Here is a 23,236-nt window from a genome sequence, read left to right as displayed (position 1 = left end):
CATTTTACCTACCTTATAAAGGATGGAAGGCTGAGTCAACCTTGGGCCGGGCTTGAACCTGCAGTAATTGCAGGCTGCTGTGTTCTAATAACAGGCTTCTAACAGCCTGAGCTATTACGGCCCTTGCACGTAATGCATAGGGTGTGTGGTTGAATAGCCATCTTCCAATAAGCTGACCTTAAGCATCCCGGGATGATAGAGACAGATGGCAAGAGAGGCTTTTCTACCCTAGAAGGGGACTAATTGCTAGATCAAATTACTTCAAGACTGTGGTCCACCCCTCCCTCGTCCTTCTGAGTGTGCCATTACCTCCACCACCTCTTTCCATTGCACTACCCCAGTTCTCCGCTCGAGACCCGAGAGAGACTGGTTTCCAGTCACACTGGGCCTACCGGGTTGCAACCAACTCTCGACTTCCGTATTCTCTGCAGGTGGTGATGTTGGATGAACCTACCTCAGGCATGGACCCCGTTTCACGGCGGGCCACGTGGGAGCTCCTGCAGCAGCAGCGCAGAACTCGCACCATCTTGCTCACCACCCATTTCATGGATGAGGCAGACCTGCTGGGCGACCGCATCGCCATTATGGCCAAGGGGGAGCTCCAGTGTTGTGGATCATCCCTCTTTCTCAAGCATAAATATGGTAAGGAGATTAGACTTAGAATAACGTTATTGTCACTTTGAATGTACACTAATTGCCATACGTTATAACGAGGTTTCGTTGCATACAGCTCTCAAAGGGTCACCGCCTCTGATATACACTACATAAACATAACAAATCTATATATATAAGAGCGAAAAACACTCACGCATTAATCACGAAATCTCCAGAACCGTAAAGCCTACAAACTTGAAATTTGCCACCTATGTTCCTCTTGGCTTCTAGGTGTCACTAAGAAAGGATTTTAGTAAGAAAGGATTTGGTCGCCACGATGTAAAAAAGATGTTGAGACTCTAGAAAGAGTGCAGAGAAGAGTAACAAAGATGATTAGGGAACTGGAGGCTAAAACATATGAAGAACAGTTGCAGGAATTGGGTAGGTTTAGTTTAATGAAAAGAAGGACTAGGGGAGACATGATAGCAGTGTTCCAATATCTCAGGGGTTGCCACAAAGAAGAGGGAGTCAAACTATTCTCCAAAGCACCTGAGGGTAGAACAAGAAGCAATAGGTGGAAATTAATCAAGGAGAGAAGCAACTTAGAACTAAGGAGAAATTTCCTGACAGTTAGAGCAATCAATAAGTGGAACGACTTGCCTGCAGAAGTTGTGAATGCTCCAACACTGGAAATTTTTAAGAAAATTTTGGATAGCCATTTGTCTGAAATGGCGTAGGGTTTCCTGCCTCAGCAGGGGGTTGGACTAGAAGACCTCCAAGGTCCCTTCCAACTCTGTTATTATGTTAATTATGTTATGATTTTTCGAAATGACCATTAGAGCATTAATATTTCCTATATGATTATAACACGGTCTGATGCTAATTAGTTAAGACATTCTACTCCCCCTCCCAACTTGAAAATAATTCTGGACAGCAAAGGACAGGAATTTTTTCAGAGACCTGGGCGCTCTCTGAACTTGTTAGTTTCTGGGGATAAAAAACCCACAAAACCAAGCTCAGAGAGCACCAAAAACTCCACAGTTCAACCCCAACCTACAAATATTATCTTCTTTTAATTGCATTTCTTTGCTGTTTTTTATTTGAGAAGTTCGAGGTGGAGCTACCAGGCTGTCTATGTCACCTCTGTGATTGAAGACCACTGACAGGCCTAGAGTTCACCCCGGTCAAATTGAATATTGAGTTTGGGACTTTGCGGATTAGAATAGAATAGAATAATAACAGAGTTTGAAGGGATTTTGGAGGTCATCTATCTAGTCCAATCCCCTGCTTAGGCAGGAAACCATACACCACTTCAGACATAGCCAACCTCTTCTTAAAAACTTCCAGTGTTGGAGCATTCACAACTTCTGGAGGCAAGTTGTTCCACTGATTCATTGTTCTCACTGTCAGGAAATTTCTCCTTAGTTCTAAGTTGCTTCTTTCCTTGATCAGTTTCCACCCATTGCTTCTTGTCCTGCCTACAGGTTCTTTGAAGAATAGCTTGACAACCTCTTCTTTATGGCAACCCTACTATCATGTCTCCCTTAGTCCTTCTTTTCATTAAACTAGACATGCCCAGTTCCTGCAACTGTTCTTCATATGCTTTAACCTCCAGTCCCTTAATCCTCTTTGTTGCTCTTCTCTGCCCTCTTTCTAGAGTCTAGAAAGTCTAGAGAATTAGTTTCCACCCATTGCTTCTCGTCCTACCCTCAGGTGCTTTGGAGAATAGCTTGACTCCCTCTTCTTTGTGGCAGCCCCTGAGATATTGGAAGACTGCTATCATGTCTCCCCTAGTCCTTTTTTTCATTAAACTAGACATCCTAGGGTTAAGATTAGGACAGCTACTATCCTCCTTAAAAATGCAAGTTTGCAATAGTGGCAAATATTTGTAGCTCTGGTGTAGGATGGATGAGGGTGAAGATTCATTCCCTGAGCTTGTGGGTTGGTTTCCGAACATTTTGTAACCAGGCTAGGTAACGTCTTCAGCAGAGTTTAGGGAGTTTCAGTGTTTTTCTGTTTATAAGGCCTTCCGGTGTGGGTATTTTCCAGTAAGGTCAGGAGTGAGTCATGAGTGAGAGCCTTGTGGCTTATTTATTTATTTATTTATTTATTATTCGAATTTATATACCGCCCTATCTCCCAAAGGACTCAGGGCGGTTCACAGGCATATAAAACATCAATATACAAATTAAAATAATCCTTAAAAAACTTATTCTAACGCCCAAATTATTAAAAATAGAAATATAAATATAAAATATAAATATTAAAATCAATTTAAAACCCCTCTAAATTTAAAATCTAAGCCAGTCCTGCACAGATGAATAAATGTGTCTTGAGCTCGCGACGGAAGGTTCGAAGGTCAGGAAGTTGACGGAGTCCTGGGGGGAGTTCGTTCCAGAGGGTGGGAGCCCCCACAGAGAAGGCCCTTCCCCTGGGCGTCGCCAAACGACACTGCCTAGCTGACGGCACCCTGAGGAGTCCCTCTCTGTGAGAGCGCACGGGTCGGTGAGAGGTATCTGGTCGCAGTAGGCGGTCCCGTAGATAACCCGGCCCTATGCCATGGAGCGCTTTAAAGGTGGTCACCAAAACCTTGAAGCGCACCCGGAAGGCCACAGGTAGCCAGTGCAGCCTGCGCAGGATGGGTGTTATGCGGGAGCCACGAGGGGCTCCCTCTATCACCCGCGCAGCCGCATTCTGGACTAACTGCAGCCTCCGGATGCCCTTCAAGGGAAGCCCCATGTAGAGAGCGTTGCAGTAATCCAGGCGAGACGTCACAAGAGCGTGAGTGACCGTGCATAGGGCCTCCTTATCTTGTGATAGGGAGATTACATCAGGTCCTTGAGCATAATTGTCAATTTTAAGAAAATATCCATTAACAATAGTATGGAAGCATTTTTCTATTGCTTTCTTCCAGAAAGTATTTTTGACTTCTGAGTCGATCCCTCAACTCCAAAGTATTAACTACAGCCAATCCTGATGTAATTTTTGAAGTTCAACCATGGTTGGGTGCGTGTGGCCATCTCTTTAGTGCTGAAGGACATGAAAGTTACCTAGGCTTCCCCAGCAGCACGAAGCCAAGTCCTCATCCCGATAAACCCCTTTTATTTAATTTACAGTGAATTCCTCTCCAGCAAAGTCTTTCCTCTTCCGCAATCTTTCAAGATAGTTCAACCATTACCGACCTTTATCAGGCTTGGAAAGTGGCCAGGCCAATATCTTTCAGACTCCCCACTGTAACAGACAATACTTGGCAAGAAGGCAGGAACAGATCTTCACTCAGATGAACTAATTGTACCCGGCAAACTCCCCTCGCCTTCGCTCCTATTTATTCCCTATGGGGCCATTCACTGTCCGCCTGTGGCTTTACTCCTGAGTCGACCTTTGTTCCTTAGCTGTTCCTTTCCCTTGGCAGCTCTGCGCATGCACACACTGGGAACAGGATCCAGCTATTCTTCTGCCCCACTGATGTCCGACTCCGAAGGCAGCTGACAACTGTCAGATGGCCCTGGCCCCCTCTCTGCCTCTGATGCAGAGCCCTCAACAGAGCCTTCCCCAGACTCCAGGACTGGCCCATGTTCCTCCCCAACCTCTTCACTGTATGAATCTGCTGCCAGATCTGCTGCCCGCTAGCAGGCCATAACAAGTTAGGGATGATCTCAAGAAAGCATCCAATGCTCATCAGGCAATATCCTTCTTCCTTTTCAGGTGCTGGGTACCACATGGTGATGGTGAAAGAGCCCTACTGCAACCTCGGAGAGATCTCCCACCTCATCTATCATTATGTCCCCAACGCCTCTCTGGAGAGCAACGTGGGGGCAGAATTGTCCTTCATCCTACCCAAGGAGAGCACGCACAAGTAATCTCACCCTTAATAACTATGGGGAATGCACAGGTGGGGTCCAAGTTTGCCAAAGTGTCAAAGTCTCAGTGGAAGTGATGGGAGTTAGAGCCAATACACCTGGAGAACATGGGCTTGAAGGATGCTACCTTGATTCAAAGAGAACGTTTATCCCTTCGGTTTTGCTCGCACGATGGGCCTTAACCATGTTTGTCTGATACATTTGAGGTGGCATACTGAAAACTATTCAGACCACCGGTACACATAGCAGGCCTCAAGCCCTGGGAAAAGAAACTTTAGTCCACTCTCATGTATAAGGAAATGCCTTGTCAGCTATATTAGGGGAACTGCTTTCTCAGCTTGATAGACGACCACAGCCTTGCCAATATATACCCATAAAAATAAATATGCTGAGCTTATAACTATGTCTTCCTGTCATGCACCACCGGAACTCTGGTATCAGCACAAACATATTATACTACCTCCACACATGTGTGGTATCAGTTCCTTATATTCATTTCTTAGAATTATGACCATATATGGATTGTAACATGCATAGTCTACAACTTAGTATAGACTACAAGCTGTAGTCACTAAACGGGTGAAGGATGTGAAAGTATCTGAAACAAAAGTATCGGATACGAAAAAGCAGGTATTGATCCAGGAAGAAGAAACAATCCTGAGACCCCCGCCGTATGCACCCCCGCCGCACCCGGGAGCGCCACCCCCACCTCAGCCACAGGCAGGGGCAGGGGATGGAGATGAGCAGGCCGAGGGAGCGGATGGGGTTGAACCAGTTGTTCGACCAAAAGCGAAGAAGCAGCCAAAGAAGGGAAGACCAGCAAAGTTGGAGAGGGTGGAAGAGGACCCGGAAGCAGACAGCGAGGAAGAAGGAGCCGAGACTCCTAGAGAAGGAGTCCAGAACACCAATGCACTTCCACCATGCCATAACCATGGCCAAATTTGATCATGGTTATCTCAGTCAAGGGCTCATTTGATTTAACCCAATTTTTAAACTCGTCATCTGCCCTGCAGAGCTCCATGGGGTGGGTTTGAGGATCACAATAGCCTTTGGTTGTATGGGTTGTCGTATGTTGTGTGAACACACACACAGCCAGAACTGAGTTTCCTAAGCTTTTGAACCTGCTAGGCAGGGTTGAATAATATAACCAAATAACAAGATAACAAAGCTGGGAGACCGTATCATAGGTGCTTTCAGAATAACTTAAAAGGATCTTAAATCATCTGTTCACCATGCAGACACGGGAATAGGAGTTTTCGCCTCCTACCCTTGGCCGTACCTCCTTCTCGGCCAGCGTTCCTCCTCAGGCGATTCTCCTCTGACTTTTCTTCTCGCTGACACACCCCTGTCTGAATTCAAATCTTCTCACTTACTTCTTCCTTCCAGATTTGAGGCTCTGTTCACAGAGTTGGAGTTACGCCGGGAAGAACTGGGCATTGCCAGTTATGGAGCTTCAGTTACCACAATGGAAGAGGTCTTCCTTAGGTAACTCTTTGTTGTGTTTGCAAAATGAACTTGAAAGATGGGTTGAAAGGTGAACTTGGAAGATGAGCTTGGAAGGTCAGCTTGGAAGATGAGCTTGAAAGGTGGGCTTGAAAGGTCAACTTGGAAGGTGGGCTTGAAAGGTCAGTTTGGACAGTAGGCTTGGAAGGTCAGCTTGGAAGATGAGCTTGGAAGGTGGGCTTGTAAGGTCAACTTGGAAGGTGGGCTTGTAAGGTCAACTTGGAAGGTGGGCTTGGAAGGTCAACTTGGAAGATGAGCTTGGAAGGTCAACTTGGAAGGTGGGTTTGGAAGGTCAACTTGGAAGATGAGCTTGGAAGGTGGGCTTGAAAGGTCAACTTGGAAGGTGGGCTTGGAAGGTCAACTTGGAAGGTGGGTTTGGAAGGTTTGGAAGGTCAACTTGGAAGGTGGGTTTGGAAGGTTTGGAAGGTCAACTTGGAAGATGAGTTTGAAAAGAGAGTTTGGAAGATGGGTTGGCCTTCTCAAGAGATCACTTCCCATAAGGCTTGTTATGGGAGTAAAATGGGAGAAACTGGGGAGTGGGAGAAAATAAAATTCTGAATGCGGTCTCTTTCTTGAAGAGTTGGCAAGCTTGTGGATTCCAGCATGGACATCCAAGCCATCCAGCTGCCAGCTCTGCAGTACCAGCACGAACGGCGATCCAACGACTGGGCCATGGATGATTCCAGCAGCATGAGTGGCTTGACAAACATGACCGATGACAGCGGGACACTCATCACCGAAGATTGCTCCAACGTTAAGCTGAACACAGGGGTGGGTCCTAACTCCTGCTCCCATTTGATGGTGGGGTTCTTTTTTGGTGGAGGGAAAAACAAAGGGAACACAGAGAGCCCTCAACATACAACCACAACTGGGCGTAGAATTTCTGCGGCGGTTGTTAAATGAGTCGCACCCAATTTAATGTCTCTTTCTGACATTCAGTTTAATGTTCTTTTGTTCAGTCAAAAACTGCAGTTTTTGCAATGAACCATGAGATTGTTAAACGAATCCCACTTCCCCCGCTGACTTGGCTTGTCGGAAGGCAGCTGGGAAGATCTCAAGCGGTGATCACACAACCCTGGGACCCTGCAACTATTGTAAATACATTGTAAACTCAAACACTTGAGTTTTGATCGGGCGACCGTGGGGTTGCTGCAATGGTTGTAAGTGCGAGGACCAGTTGCAAATCACTTTTATTCAGTTCCATTCGAACAGTCGCTAGAGAATGGTTGTAAGTCAAGGACTGCCTCCGTCTGTCCAAAATAGACACCATGTTTTCATCGTGGTCCAAATTTTGAGGGGCGAATCCAGAGAATATTTCCTGACCAGCCACAAAACTAGCATATGTAGTTGAATTAAATGTTCTGTTTTCTTCTGAAACTTTTCTTCTCTTGGGATTTATCCATGGTTGGTCTACCGGGGGTGGAAAAGCTCAATAAATCCCGTGCCACCAGGTGTTGCACGTTGGTGGTTATGACGCATATTTTGAGCAACAGGGAGCTGCAACAGAGAGAGTGAAAGAGCCACATGTGTTGTGTCTCGTCCGATCTCACCACAGCCGGGGCCTTCTTATCTGCTTCCGAACACGGAGGAATGTCCTAGTATGCCTCCCGGCCCCAGCCCTGGCTCCATGCCCAGACAGGATGAAGAGGAGGAAGTATCTCCAGCCCCCAGCTCTGGCTCCATGCCCAGGCAAACGGAGCAACTAGACCCCTCCCCCTCCTCCACAGCATGTGAGCCTGAGGGAGGTCAATTGCCAACAGCTGCAGACTGGAGTGACCCTCGCGTCAGAAGACTTGATAGGCGGAGGCAACAGAAGGAAGGGAGGGGCAGGCCTGGATAAGTGCTGAGTCATGGAGCCACACCCCATGGCCTATATAAAGGACCTGCTTTCTGGCATTCTCTGAGTCAGGCAAAATCTAAACATATCTTGCTGAAGTCACTTTCTGGTCTCCTGCGTGCCCTGAGGACTTTGCTAGGACTTTGGCAGAGCTGCAGAGGCACGCCTGATTCGGATTTTCCTGACCCGGCCGTCAGCGGAGGAGTGGGACACGACAACATGCGGCTCCAGAGCCGCAGGTTGCTGACTCCTGTTCTAAGTGATTCTAACTATCCGGAATAAAGGGGTTTGCAGAAAACACACTCACCTGCGTAAATCTTATCCTTTCCTCCCTCCTGCAGTTCTACCTCTGCTGCCAGCAGTTCTACGCCATGTTCATGAAGAGGGCGGTGTACAGCTGGCGCAACTGGAAGATGGTAGCAGCCCAGTTTTTGGTGCCTCTTATTTTCACTGCTTTTGCCTTGATCGCCGCCAAGACCTTCCCGGGACCTCGAGACTCTCCGTTGTTGAAGCTGTCTTTAAAGCCGTACGGACAGACCACGGTGCCTTTCTCCGTCTCCCAAGGCTCCAGCCTGGGCGAGAGGCTGGCAGCGCGGTACAAGAATGTGGTTGGTGCTCAACGCCAGGAGCCGTTGGAGGTGGTAGGTCAGTGGCTATCAGCAGCTTTCCTCCTAGAGCAGAACTCAGACGACGGAGGGTCCCTCGTGCTCATAAGAGTTTCCAGGTACTTCCAAGAAGTACCAAATAGCTTATGAATGAATAGAAAGTAAAAATTGTATTTGTATATTTTTCTTTTATGTAAAAGGGGAGTTAAGGCTCTAGGGGAGGGATGTGAGTTTATGGATAGTTAGCGTATTTTAGCTTATGATTGTTAGATGTTATAACCTGTATTTTGCTCTGGGAAGTCCGGGGGTCGGGGGGACTGGGTGGAGGTGGGAGGGGGGGAGGGAGAGAGAGGGGAGGCATTTGTGGAAATTTTCTGTAAAACTTTTTAATAAAAAAAAAAATTAAAAAAAGAGTTTCCAGGTAGACCAGACAGAAAACACAATTTTTTTTTTAACTTTTAAAAGCATTTTTTCTACAACCTCTTCAGCCGAAGAAGTTGTAAAAAAAAATGCTTTTAAAAGGCTCCTGACGATCCCAGCTGAGTTGCCAGATTGTCAGAGCCTTTTTTTTTTTTTAAGGCAAAAAAAAAAGGCCTTTTCTTTTTTCTTTTTTTTTGGGGGGGGGAAATATTTTTTAAAAACAAACCAACATAAAAACATCTTCTCTTCAATTACAGTGTGTCGGTGGGGTGGTTGCACATCTCTTGTACAATTTCAACATAAAAATATCCTTAATTTCTAATCCTCCGTTAACTCCATTTAACATCTCTCCAGATATCTTACTCAATTAATCTTTTAGCTGACCAATAGCTATAATATTTCGTTCTCTCATTTCATATAAGTTTCCCCAAGTTGGTATTTCATCTAGTATCATCATTTATTCCATCATCCTAAATCAATTTAATTCGATTGTTTCTCTTAATAGTAACCTTTCTCAAATCTTTTCTAACATATCCTTCCTTCTAACCGTTGATAAAATAAATCCCAAATCTTATAATATTGCTTATCTTCTTGTTCTCTGATTTCAAATGTCAATTTACTTTTCTTTTAAAAGCATTTTTTTTTGCCTTTAAAAGAAAAAAAAAGCCTCTGATGATCAGGCAACTCAGCTGGGATCGCTAGGGCCTTTTAAAAGCATTCAGCTGAAGAGGTTGTAGAAAAAATGCTTTTAAAAGTAAAAAAAAATAAAAAAAGAGTTTCCAGGTAGACCAGACAGAAAACACAATTTTTTTTTTAACTTTTAAAAGCATTTTTTCTACAACCTCTTCAGCCGAAGAAGTTGTAAAAAAAATGCTTTTAAAAGGCTCCTCTGGCGATCCCAGCTGTTGCCAGATTGTCAGAGCCTTTTTTTTTTTTAAGGCAAAAAAAAAAGGCCTTTTCTTTTTTCTTTTTTTTTGGGGGGGGGAAATATTTTTTAAAAACAAACCAACATAAAAACATCTTCTCTTCAATTACAGTGTGTCGGTGGGGTGGTTGCACATCTCTTGTACAATTTCAACATAAAAATATCTTTAATTTCTAATCCTCCGTTAACTCCATTTAACATCTCTCCAGATATCTTACTCAATGAATCTTTTAGCTGACCAATAGCTATAATATTTCGTTCTCTCATTTCATATAAGTTTCCCCAAGTTGGTATTTCATCTAGTATCATCATTTATTCCGTCATCCTAAATCAATTTAATTCAATTGTTTCTCTTAATAGTAACCTTTCTCAAATCTTTTCTAACATATCCTTCCTTCTAACCGTTGATAAAATAAATCCCAAATCTTATAATATTGCTTATCTTCTTGTTCTCTGATTTCAAATGTCAATTTACTTTTCTTTTAAAAGCATTTTTTTTTTGCCTTTAAAAGAAAAAAAAAGCCTCTGATGATCAGGCAACTCAGCTGGGATCGCTAGGGCCTTTTAAAAGCATTCAGCTGAAGAGGTTGTAGAAAAAATGCTTTTAAAAGTAAAAAAAATAAATTGTGTTTTCTGTCTGGTCTACCACACCCACCCAGTCACATTACCCCACCACCACCAAGCTACGCCCACAGAACCGGTAGTAACAAATTTTTACATTTCACCACTGCCATAATCCCTTGCAACATAGTGGAGTCTGAATAGAGCTAGCAGAATGTTTTAATGGCCAGATGCCCTTCCTGACGCCAGTGCGGAGTTTTGTTCAGCAGATATATTCTCATTGTGCCCAGAGAGCTACCGTCCCTGTCCTAATGTTTTCTTTTATCCGTATCCTTTACATGTATTTATAATTAATTATGTTTACACTTGTATCTGTCATAAAATACTTGCTTGGTGAAATAAATAAAATAATAATAATAAATAAATAGAAATGGGGTACTAGTCAGTGAGGAGGCCCCTTTGAAAGACATTTTCACCCTATGAAATGGTTGTCCTTCCAGGGAACCTGGAGGAATACTTGATTTCTCGAGCATCCGAAGAAGCCGGAGCCTTTAATGAGTACCACATCGCGGCAGCTTCTTTCCAAGAGACCTCGGGCCAGATAAACATCACCGCTCTTTTCAACAACCAAGCATTTCATTCTCCTGCCACTGCGCTGCTACTGGTGGACAATGCCTTGTTGAGGCTAATCGTTGGACCAAATGCCTCCATCGCCGTGGCTAACTATCCACAACCTCGCAACATGACCGAGACGGCAAAGGACCAGATCATGGAGTGAGTCCAAACTTTCTTTGTTTTTAATCTGTTTGCTTGCTTCAGATATATCTCCATCGTTCACTCAAGAACTCAAGATGGCGTATGTACGCCCGTTCCCAGGGGTGGGCTGCTGGAGGGTTCGCAGGGGTTCGGGAGAACCTCTCGTTAAGATTCTGTGCAGTTCGGAGAACCCCCAAATCCTACGCCTGGCTGGCCTCGCCCACCCCACCCTTCCCCTCCCAGGAATCCCTACAGGGCCGTTTTGGATGCAGGTAAGTGCATGGCATGAAAAAAATGGGCTTACTGGACGTTCGAGAAGGCTGGAAATGGGCCCGTTTTTGGCCTCCAGGTGGCCTCCAGAGCCTGGGAAGGCCGTTTTCATCCTCCTAGAGGCTGGAGAAAAGACTCCAGAGCCCGGGGAGGGCAAAAATGCCTCCGCCATGGTGCAAGAGGCTGACTAGGCCATGCTCACTATGGCGACACCCACCCAGCAACCGGACAGAGAACCCCTTGCTAAAAATTTTGAACCCCACCCTTGCCCATTCCTCATTTAGTGACCAAGTTCCATTTCAAGTGTCGGGTATCAAGCCAGCTATCCCTGATTCCCCATCCAGATCAAATGTAGTTCCATCAGAACTGGGGTTAAAATGGTTTCTGGACCCAACTTTTAATCAAAGCTGATTGTGCTTTGTCTTTGCAATATCCCGTAGAAGCCAGACGGGTTTCGCAATCGCCATTAACTTGCTCTACGGAATGGCCTCCTTATCCAGCACCTTTGCGCTTCTGCTGGTCAGCGAGAGGTCCATCAAAGCCAAACACGTACAGTTTGTCAGCGGTGTTTACATGGTGAACTTCTGGCTCTCGGCGCTTCTGTGGGACCTCATCAACTACCTTACACCTTGCACCCTCATCCTGGTGAGTTATTCCTGGATAGCCTATGTCGTGGAGGGAGCTGTGGTGGCACAGTGGTTAGAATGCAATATTGCAGGCTGACTCTGCCCACTGTCAAGAGTTCGATCCTTACCGGTTCAAGGTTGACTCAGCCTTCCATCCTTCTGAGATTGGTAAAATGAGGACCCAGATTGTTGGGGGCAATAGGCTGACTCTGTAAACTGCTTAGAAAGGGCTGTAAAAGCACTGTGAAGCGGTATATAAGTCTAAGTGCTATTGCTATTGCTATTGCTATTACTTCTAAGAAAAATGGGTTTTCCAGGATGGGAATTCCACCACAGAATCTTCCTCTCTGAATCCTGCTGGACTTTAGGAAAGTGGGGAGAATAAGTGCTCCCTGCTAGCACACTGAATTCTGGGAGTTGAAGTTCACACATCTTGAGGTTGCTGAAGTTGAGAAACTGTGGTCTAGGCAATAGAGTTGGTTATCCGCACTTAGCAGGCTGCTAAGAGCCCTGGTGGCACAGTGGTCAGAATGCAGTATTGCAGGCTGACACTGTGCCCACTGCCAGGAGTTCGATCCTGACAGGCTCGAGGTTGACTTAGCCTTCCATCGTTTCGAAGTCGGTAAAAATGAAGAGCCAAATGGTTGGGGGCAATATGCTGGCATTGTAAACTGCTCAGAGAGTGCTGTAAAGCACTGTGTGGCAGAATATATCTCTTAAGTGCTACTGCTCTTACTTGTAAGGACAATGGGTTCGCCAGGATGGGAACTCCAGCTGAGAATCTTCATCTCAGAATCCTGCTGGACTTTAGGAAGGTGGGGAGAACAATTGCTCCCTGCTAGCACACGGCTGAAAAACAGGTTTTGTAAGCCCTCTTGGTAGGGCTTTCTCGGTCATCATCCACACCTTGACCTACAGCTCAATGCCAACCATGAATTCTTCTTAGAACGATTCGATTTTTCTTATAAATCTAAGTCCTAGTGCTGTTGCTATCCTGATTTGTTTCTCCAAAGGCTTCGTTGAATTGTATTGAGGAGATGATCCAGCTAAGAGGATCTATCATTGGGCCCATCAATCATCTGTTGAGTGAGAGAGACATTTCTGAAGGGGGAGGGGGGCAGCCATGAATACTGATATGCAAGAACAACATGAAAATGCAGAATTCTAATGTACATACACCTGTTAGATGACATTGTTACCTGGTTTAGTTATTTCAGCAGTAGTTGGACAATGATGGAGAACAGAATTAAAGATGCATAGATTAAAGTCACTGAGTCTCTGGGCAAAGAGATCGTAGAAGGTTATATTACTCATTGCTGGTATCTGTGGGTTACCTGCTCTTCTGGATCCCAGATATGGCACTCTAGTAGAGTTGGCTCTCAGCATCTTCTTAGATTCCAAGGTGGCTTTTCCAAATGGTTCACTTTCAGGCATTAACGACATCCAGAATTTCCAGCAATATTCATAATAATGGAACATTCTGGCCATTGTAATGTATTGGTTCTCCCAAATGAAATGGGAGACCAGAATGTGTTTATGAACTCATTGGGCAGTTGGGTAGCAAATTGCTTTTCCTGTTTATCTTCCTAATCTAGGGAGGGAAGGAGGGACAAAGGAAGGAATAGAATAGAATAGAATAGAATAGAATAGAATAGAATAGAATAGAATAGAATAGAATAGAATAGAATAGAACAGTCACCATGTGCTTTACTGCTCAATTACTTAACCGTAACAGGAAACAGAAAACTACTTAGAACAAAAGAGCCTAGAGCATATATCATAGATCCAAATTTGCAAACACTGCCATCTACTGGCTGTAGCAAGCATTCGAATCCCGTTCCCTTGAGTGACCACACCTGAGGACAAGCGATAGGTCAAGCCTCCAGATAGCTATTGTCAGTCAAAGGTATGGATTAAATGACCCTTCTGGGACTTAAACTGTAATAATCATTTCTGTTGGTCATTCTTCAGGTGATCTTCCAAGCCTTTGACATCAAAGCGTTCACTCAGGACAGCCATCTCGTGGATATAATGCAGATATTTCTTCTGTATGGCTGGGCCATTATCCCCCTCATGTACCTGCTCAGCTTCTTCTTTTCCATAGCAGCCACAGCCTACACCCGCCTCACCATCTTCAATGTCTTCTCTGGCACAGCCACGTTCTTGCCCGTTGTCATCATGAGCATTCCTGGTAAGGAATTGGGATTTTGTTGCTTTGGCTAAAAGGTTTTCGTGGCTTTGAAGCCACCAAGGTTAACTTTTCCTTCCCACATATTTTCTCTTGTAGAGCTTGGAATGGTGGACCTTTCTAACACGTTAGATAAAGTCTTCCTCATCCTACCCAACTACTGTTTGGGACAAAGCATCAGCAAGTTCTACCAGAATTATGAGTTCATTCAGTTCTGCACTTCTTCTTTTGAGTCGGTGCTCATCTGTAAAATATTTAGTGAGTATCTCAGACTTGGCTTCTTGGGTAGTGTTGAAGGAGACTTATATTTATGGCTCAGGGTTGAAATGAAGGGTCCTCGGTGCTCTCTGAGCTTGATGGTTTTCTCGCAAATGTTTCATGACCCAACTAGGGAACATCATCAGTGCTAGAAGGGCATTGGGTTTGCAGACACTGGATTTGCAGACATCCTTGCCCAATACCCAGCAATGCCACCCATTGTTGTGACCCAGGCCCAAGGAGGTAGTAGTAGGTTTTGCGTTTTGAACGCAATCAGTTCAAAAACCAACAGACTTTATTAGAACAGCTGAGAATTAACTCATTCTCAGCGTAGTCCAAACTAAATCAAAGCAAATTCTTCATAACACAATTCTTCAGTCTTATCACCAACCTTGGTCTAATTAGGCCAAAGGCCAAAGGCTTTTCTTGGCAAAAGTTCAAAAGCAGAAGATGCCGAAAAGAAATAAATGCAGCAAGACGAGGAGCAATTCTATCAACGTTGTTTTCCTGCAAAGAGCCCAAACGCCATTGCTGATTGGCCTTATGGGAGGGGCCAATCATCTCTTAGCCCTACTCTCGAGTTGTCCTCTTTGCTTGAGCTGCTCTTGCCTTCTGGCAGCTCTTCTCATGCGTGCATTAGGAACAGGCTCCTCCTGTTCCTCTGCCTCACTACTGTCAGCCTCTGGAGGCTCCGGAGTCTGCACATCACTCCCTGATGGCCCTGGCTCCACCTCTGCCTCTGATGCAGAGCCTTCATCTGGGCCTTCCCCAGCCTCCAGGACTGGCCCCTGTTCTTCCTCAGCCTCATCGCTGTTCGACTCCGTTGCCAGTTCCGCAGGCTGCTGGCAGACCATCTCAACCCCATAACTCTGCCTTCTTTTGTATAATTGCCCCATACCCTTGACTCTCAGTTAGAAGATTGGTGGAGACTTCAACCATCGGAAGGTTGCTATCTCCTGAAATAACCCAAGTTTTCTTTTGTCCTGCTCTCCTCTCTTTCCTCATTCCTCTTCCAGATATCACCTACCAGACCAACTACTTTGCTTGGGAAAGCCCAGGCGTTGGGAAATACTTGACAGCAATGGCAGCCGAAGGGCTCTTCTTCCTTCTCCTGCTCTTTCTCATTGAGACTAACCTCCTCTGGAGAATGAGGACCATTGTTTGCGACATACGACGGAGGCGGAAATGGGTGAGGCTTTCGCAACCGAGGAACCCCTTTCCTGGCTGAGTCCTTCAGAGCTTCTCCATATTGCATGTAGATTAACTTCCCACCAAAATTTTGCATGACGTAATGGATGGAGGAAGAAGAATAGAATAGAATAGAATAGAATAGAATAGAATAGAATAGAATAGAATAGAATAGAATAGAATAGAATAGAATAGAATAGAATTTTTATTGGCCAAGTGTGATTGGACACACAAGGAATTTGTCTTGGTGCATATGCTCTCAGTGTACATAAAAGAAAAGATACGTTCATCAAGGTACAACATTTACAACACAATTGATGGTCAATATATCAATATAAATCATAAGGATTGCCAGCAACAAGTTATAGTCATACAGTCATAAATGGAAAGAGATTGGTGATGGGAACTATGAAACGATTAATAGTAGTGCAGATTCAGTAAATAGTCTGACAGTGTTGAGGAATTATTTGTTTAGCAGAGTGATGGCCTTCGGGAAAAACTGTTCTTGTGTCTAGTTGTTCTGGTGTGCAGTGCTCTATAGCGTCGTTTGAGGGTAGGAGTTGTAACAGTTTATGTCCAGGATGCGAGGGATCTGCAAATATTTTCACAGCCCTCTTCTTGATTCGTGCAGTATACAGGTCCTCAATGGAAAGCAGGTTGGTAGCAATTATTTTTTCTGCAGTTCTAATTATCCTCTGAAGTCTGTGTTTTTCTTGTTGGGTTGCAGAACCAAACCAGACAGTTATAGAGGTGCAAATGACAGACTCAATAATTCCTCTGTAGAACTGAATCAGCAGCTCCTTGGGCAGTTTGAGCTTACTGAGTTGGCGCAGAAAGAACATTCTTTGCTGTCCTTTTTTAATGATATTTTTGATGTTAGCTGTCCATTTTAGATCTTGCGATATGATAGAACCTAGAAATTTGAAGGTTTCTACTTTTGATACTGTGTTGTCTAGTATTGTGAGAGGTGGAAGTATGGAAGGGTTTCTCCTAAAGTCTACCACCATTTCTACAGTTTTGAGTGTGTTCAGTTCCAGATTGTTTTGGTGGCTTCCTCCGGTGAAAACAAAGCAAATTGGTTGGCATCTGAGAATGCAACAATATGCCTAGAAGTGTATAAGTACCGTAACACCCAAGTGAATGATCAGAGCTTGGGAAGGCTGGTGGTCAGCTCTTAAAAGCTGCAACTATCTAAGCCTTTAGAGTAGACCTCAACAGCCTTCCAAGAATTTCTAGCTTGGTATAATGTTAATAAAAAGGGACGCGGTAGCTCAGTGGCTAAGATGCTGTGATCGTAAGACACTGCAGCTGTCACAAATGCAAGCCGGTTGCCAAGTGCCCCTAGTTGCAATCACTTGATCGTGGGGCTAGTGCAAGGTCGGATTATAAGTGACGTTTTTTTCAAGCCTGTTGTAACTTTGAACCGCTGTTAAACAAATGGTCGTAAGTGGAGGATTACCTGCTTTCAGATCAGTCAAAATGATAAGAGAGATTTTTCTCCCCTGCTCTAATTATAAATTCGGTATTTCCCTCCTGCTTGTTTTATGCAGAACACCTCCCTTCCAATAACGTGCTTCTGATGGCTCTCTTTAGCAGTAGCACTTAGACTTATATACCACTTCACAGTGCTTTCCAGCCCTCTCTGAGCAGTTTACAAAGTCAGCCTATTTGCCCCCAACAATCTGGGTCCTCATTTTACCCACCTCGGAAGGATGGAAGGCTGAGTCAACCTGGAGCTGGTCAGGATCGAACTGTTGGCAGTGGGTAGAGTCAGCCTGCAATACTGGATGGATGGATGGATGGATGGATGGAAGGAAGGAAGGAAGGAAGGAAGGAAGGAAGGAAGGAAGGAAGAAAAATAGCAGTAGCACTTAGACTTATATACCGCTTCCCAGTGCTTTCCAGCCCTCTCTAAGCGGTTAACAAAGTCAGCCTCTTGCCCCCAATCATCTGGGTCCTCATTTTACCCACCTCAGAAGGATGGAAGGCTGAGTCAACCTTGAGCCTGGTGGTATTCAAACTGCCAAATTGCAGGCAGCTGGCAGTCAGCAGAAGTAGCCTGCAGTACTGCACTCTAACCACTGCGCCACCATGGCTCATTTGCTTGATTTTTCATGCCGTTCCACAGGTCATGTTGCTTAACCAGGTTCCGGTGCTGCCAGAAGACCGGGATGTTGCTGATGAGAGGAAGAAGGTTCTGGAATCTCCAGTAGCATCAAGTTCTTCTCTGAATAGTCCTCTTGTGATTAAGGAACTTACCAAGGTAGATGTTCAAGGTAGCTTCTAAAACTCCCTGGTGTCTCTCACCAAAACCTCATCAAAATAATGTAAACCTCTTTTGAAGTACATATTTTTTATGCTCCCCACCCCAAAAAAATCCACCATTTCTCCGAAGACATCGTAGGTAGTTCTACTGGGCCCTGAACAGGGGTGAAATCCAGCAGGTTCTGACAGGTTCTGGAGAACCAATAGCGGAAATTTTGAGTAGTTCAGAGAACTAGCAAATACCGCTTCTGGCTGGCCCCAGAGTGGAATGGGAACGGAGATTTTGCAGTATTCTTCCCCTGCCATGCCCACCAAGCCACAGGAAAAAAATTGGATTTCGTCACTGGCCCTGAAGCCTAGAAAATAATTATGTGGTTCTCCAGAAAGCATTTATATATTTCCGTTGTTTCTCCATAATGTTGAGTAGACTCTTAAATCTCATTGTAAGCCATAAAGGTAACATAAACCCTCTAAATGTAGAACTGGCTTTCTGTGAAAAAGGATTGGCTTTTATTTATTGATTTGATTTTCAACCTGCTTTTATCTGGGGACAGCCCAAGACAGTGTCCATAGCTATGTTTTCGTGGGTTAAGGAAGAGAATTCATAACCTCTTGATTTGTAGTCCAATGCTTTAACCACCGCACCTAACTATCTCACTGCACTAAACTTTTGCTTAAAAATTATGGTGGGGCGCAGGTTCTTTGTTATTGGTTGAAAACATTGAGAAGTGAAGATATATGTGGACTTCAACTCTCAGAATTCGGGATTCTGGCAAACAAAGTCCATACATCTTAAAGTTGTCAAGATTGAGAAGTGGCCCTCAACCTTTTGGGCCACTTTTCTTCCACCGGGTTGGATGGGGCATGGTTTCACTTGCTACCCAGAGGTGGGTTTCAGCAGGTTCTGACCAGTTCTGGAGAACTGGTAGAGGAAATTTTGAATAGTTCGGAGAACCGGTAAATACCTATCAAGTCCTTGGGAAGGACTTGATAGGTGCACAAAAATGCCAAATCCAGTCTGACTGTGCAACCAGCCACAATAGCACATAATACCATGTTTCCCCGAAAATAAGACCCTGTCTTGTATTTTTTTTGATCTCTGAAATAAGCGCTTGGCCTTATTGCCATGCGCTCAAAAGCTCGATTGGGCTTATGATCAGGGGGTGACTTATTTTGGGAGAAACAGGGTAGATTGATACTGGAGAGAGAGAGGGAGAGAGAGAGGGAGAGAGATATATACATACATACATGATAGATTTGATAGATAGATAGATAGATAGATAGATAGATAGATAGATAGATAGATAGATAGATGATAGATAGATATAGATAGATAGATAGATAGATAGATAGATAGATAGATAGATAGATAGATAGATAGATAGATAGATAGATAGATAGATATTTTTATTTATTAAATTTTTATACCGCCCTTCTCCCAAAGGACTCAGGGCGGTGTACAGCCAAAAGATAAGAAACACAAAAATATACAATTAAAACAACAATTTAAAACCGAGCATATTATAAAAAATATAATAGATATTTCAGATAGATAGATAGATAGATAGATAGATGATAGATAGATAGATAGATAGATAGATAGATAGATAGATAGATAGATAGATAGATAAACAGATAGATGGATGATAGATAGATAGATAGATAGATAGATAGATAGATAGATAGATAGTTATAGGATGACAGACAGACAGACAGACAGACAGATAGAGTGTTTTTCTGAAAATAAGACCCTCTCTTATATTTTTTGGAACCCTGAAATAAGCGCTTGGCTTTACTGCCATGCGCTCAATAGCCCGATTGGGCTTATGATCGGGGGCTGTCTTATTTTTGGGGAAACAGGGTAATAAATGATTATTTATACGTCTACAATAATCAAGTGAATGATAATGAATCGCATTAGCAGCAATAAGGCCAGCTTTGTGTGTTTTACATTGGCCACCATTGTGTTTCTCTCCCCCCCCACCACTTTCTGCCGCCCCCTCCCCCCAGGTATACAGTAGCAGGGATTCTTGCCTGGCTGTGGACAGAATCTCTCTTGCGGTCAGCAAGGGGGAATGTTTTGGTCTTCTGGGTTTCAACGGGGCAGGCAAAACCACGACCTTCAAGATGCTCACTGGGGATGAGAGCATCACATCGGGAGATGCATATGTGGATGGACACAGCATCCTGGCCAACATCAAAAAGGTAAATGGGAGAGTCAAGACAGAGCAGCACAGTGGCCTCAAGGGGGAGCTCTCGCCTCATAATAAGGAGGCTGGTAGACTTCAATCCTAGGTAGTGGCAGATATTTCTCTCTCTGAGGGGCAACCAGTAATTCTCTGCTGTGAACACCATATAGTAGTGATGGGTAATCTTTTTGTCATCGCGTGCCGGGGGGGCGTGCGCCCACACCTATAATTCTGTGCACCCTGCCCCCGCGCATGTGCGCGCGACCACCCCTACTCCCCTCTGCTCCTGGCACGCGATGGCCCGGTAGGCCTGTTTTTCTCTCTCCACCTGGCTCCAGAGCCTTTCTAGAAGTCTGGGGAGGGCGAAAACGGCCTTTCCCACCCCCCTGGAGGTCCTCTGGATGCCAGAAATGGCCTATTTGCCAACTTCCGGTGGGACTGGAAATTGGCAAACAGGCCGTTTTTGGCCTCCAGAGGACCTTTGTGGGGGGGGAGGCCATTTTTGCCCTCCCCAGATTCCTAGAGAGGCCCTGGAGGCTGGGGACAGCAAAAAAACTGCCCTTCCAGTCCACCGGAAGTTGGCAAACTGGCCTTTTTCAGCCTCTTAAGGATCTCCGGGAGTGTGGGGAAGGCCATGTCACCCTCCCCAGACTCCTAGAGAGACTCTGGAGCCAGGTGAGAGAGAAAAAGAGGTCTTTCCCACACACACCCCAAGGCCGTCCAGGGAACAGCCTGCTTCCCTACTTCTGGGGGCCCCAGAAAACCCGAAAACCAGCTGGCCGGCACATACATGCACGCCAGAGCTGAGCTCGCATGCCCACTGATATGGCTACACATGCCACCTGTGGCACGTGTGCCATAGGTTCACCATCACAGCCATTCAGGAAGGGCATCCGGCCAGTAAATGCTCAGCTCCATTCAGTCTCCCCAACTCCACCCTGATGCAAGGGATTACAGGGGCGTTAAAAGAAAAAAAAATGGGGTAGTCGAGAACAAAACAACAGCTGTTCTTGACGAAGTTGACAAAGTTATGGATTTCCCTTTCTGGTATTTTGGGACTTTTTCTCACAAGCCCTCATAGACCAACATTGAGCATTTGGAAGGAAAAGACACAATTGCTAGGTGCAGTTACGATCCTTCTAGCTTGCTGATTTTTTTGCCTACATGTCTGCCTATAGAACGTCAAGAAGATTAACTGGGAATTGTCCCTCATTTGTACCAGACTCCTGTGACTGAACATGAGCAGTTTATGATTTGTGGTTGAGTAACGACTTAAATAAAGGATGTGGTGGCTTAGTGGGTAAGACGCTGAGCTTTTCGATCGAAAGATCAGCAGTTCAGCGGTTCGAATCCCTAGTGCCGCATCACAGGGTGAGCTCCTGTTACTTGTCCCAGCTTCTGCCAACCTAGCAGTTCGAAAGCACATAAAAAATGCAAGTAGGAAAATAGGGACCACCTTTGGTGGGAAGGGAACAGTGTTCCGTGCGCCTTTGGCATTGAGTCATGCCGGCCACATGACTACGGAGACGTCTTCTGACAGCACTGGCTCTTCAGCTTTGAAATGGAGATGAGCACTGCCCCCTAGAGTCAGGAACGACTAGCACGTATGTACCTTTACCTTTTACCTTTAAGGACTTAAATCTGGGTCTTCTTGGTCTCACTTGAGCCATCTAAGCTGGTTTGGAGCCCCATCCTAGTGGCTAGTAGCTAGTAGCGGAGGAGCTAGTTGTCCAAAGTTCTCCATAGTTCCTAGTTCCTCAGTTAGGGACAACATAGTTGTCACTCATCCATGAGTAGGTAGGCTGGAGATGTTCTTCTCAACTTGATTTGATCTGCCTTCAGGTCCAGCAGCGGATTGGCTACTGTCCTCAATTTGATGCACTTTTGGATCACATGACTGGGAGGGAGACCTTGAGCATGTATGCCCGACTGCGGGGCATCCCCGAACGCTACATCAGCAGCTGTGTGGAGAACATGCTTCGTGGGTTGCTCTTAGAACCTCACGCCAATAAACTCATCCGCACATACAGGTGAGAAGCCTTCTGAACCAGAGATGGGACGCTCATCCATGATGGGAGGTGGGACAAATGTGGGAGCAGGGGCTTGGTTTCATTATTTCAAATGGTTGGTGGCAACTGGGTGACCCCACCATTTTTATTCGTGACCTTTCTCCTCCATCTCTACAGTGGTGGGAACAAGCGGAAACTGAGTGCAGGAATTTCTCTCATTGGTGGACCTCCTGTGGTCTTCCTGGATGAACCCTCCACCGGCATGGACCCCGTGGCCAGGCGCCTATTATGGGATGCAGTTGCTCGGACACGGGAGTGTGGGAAGTCCATCATTATCACGTCTCACAGGTTGGGCTTGTTTCTCTGTCTTCCAATCACCTTGGGGGGAAATTCTGTCAATCTTTAGGCCAATGTTTCTCAACCTTGGCTGGCGCTTGAAGACGTGTGGACTTCAACTCCCAGAATTCTCCAGCAATTCTCAGAGGTCTTTGGATTGTTTTGTTTTGTTTTTTTAATATTCTGCACCAAACAGTCCTGTGCCCCTGTTTTAGGGTAGTAGAAATTTAGGGTAGTAGAAATTTCCAATGCAGTCAAAGTAGGCTGGAATATAATTTCTTTTTTAAAATGCTGCTGTTGTTTTTGGTTCTTTTACTTATTTTTTTAAGTACTAGTTTTTTGGGGGGATTTTTTGGATAAAATATGTATTTTTGTGTTCGGCTCCTTTTTTTTCCCTTTTTCTGTTATTAATTTATAAACAATACAAAAATACTGTTTTAAGAAACGAGTGGATCAGCCACTTCCTGCCGACTCTTGGATTCCCTGCACCTACAAGTCTTTATGGATGTATTGATTGATTAAACTTACATGTCCCACATCTCACGATGGAGTGACTTCGGGTGGACTATGAGCCTTGCGCTTGCTGTTCTTTTTTTTTCTTTTTTTTGAAATTTTTTTATTTATTTTTAAACATAAAAAAAGAAAATTCATCAAATCAATTTCATTACAACGTGCTGCATGGGTACTACATATCTTCCTGTACATTCACAAAATATACATCTCTTTCATAAGTAAAGGTAAAGATTCCCCTCGCACATACGTGCTATCCGTTCCCGACTCTACGGGGCGGTGCTCATCTCCGTTTCAAAACCGAAGAGCCAGCGCTGTCCGAAAACGTCTCCGTGG

General features: G+C 44.8%; 1 protein-coding gene across 3 annotated transcripts in view; it reads left to right on the top strand.

Annotated features, from left to right (window-relative positions):
- ABCA3 (ATP binding cassette subfamily A member 3) overlaps positions 1-23,236 on the top strand; it is an 89,131-nt gene that overhangs the window by 59,333 nt on the left and 6,562 nt on the right. For all 3 annotated transcript variants that reach the window (XR_009152104.1, XR_009152103.1, XM_058157442.1), the window contains exons 15-28: positions 432-642; positions 4,300-4,450; positions 5,841-5,939; positions 6,536-6,728; positions 8,136-8,439; positions 10,806-11,079; positions 11,772-11,976; positions 13,929-14,148; positions 14,245-14,403; positions 15,420-15,592; positions 17,720-17,854; positions 19,867-20,061; positions 21,888-22,075; positions 22,232-22,402. Coding sequence is in view for 1 of the 3 variants with exons in the window: in XM_058157442.1 (XP_058013425.1) it covers positions 432-642; positions 4,300-4,450; positions 5,841-5,939; positions 6,536-6,728; positions 8,136-8,439; positions 10,806-11,079; positions 11,772-11,976; positions 13,929-14,148; positions 14,245-14,403; positions 15,420-15,592; positions 17,720-17,854; positions 19,867-20,061; positions 21,888-22,075; positions 22,232-22,402 (2,678 nt within the window). In the remaining 2 variants the exon portion in view is untranslated. The remainder of the gene's footprint in view (positions 1-431; positions 643-4,299; positions 4,451-5,840; positions 5,940-6,535; positions 6,729-8,135; positions 8,440-10,805; positions 11,080-11,771; positions 11,977-13,928; positions 14,149-14,244; positions 14,404-15,419; positions 15,593-17,719; positions 17,855-19,866; positions 20,062-21,887; positions 22,076-22,231; positions 22,403-23,236) is intronic.

This window comes from Ahaetulla prasina, chromosome 14, assembly GCF_028640845.1.
Source record: "Ahaetulla prasina isolate Xishuangbanna chromosome 14, ASM2864084v1, whole genome shotgun sequence".
NCBI classification, from domain to species: Eukaryota; Metazoa; Chordata; class Lepidosauria; order Squamata; family Colubridae; genus Ahaetulla; species Ahaetulla prasina.
Note: the sequence above shows the minus strand (reverse complement) of the source record. Positions and strands in the feature narration are given on the sequence as shown.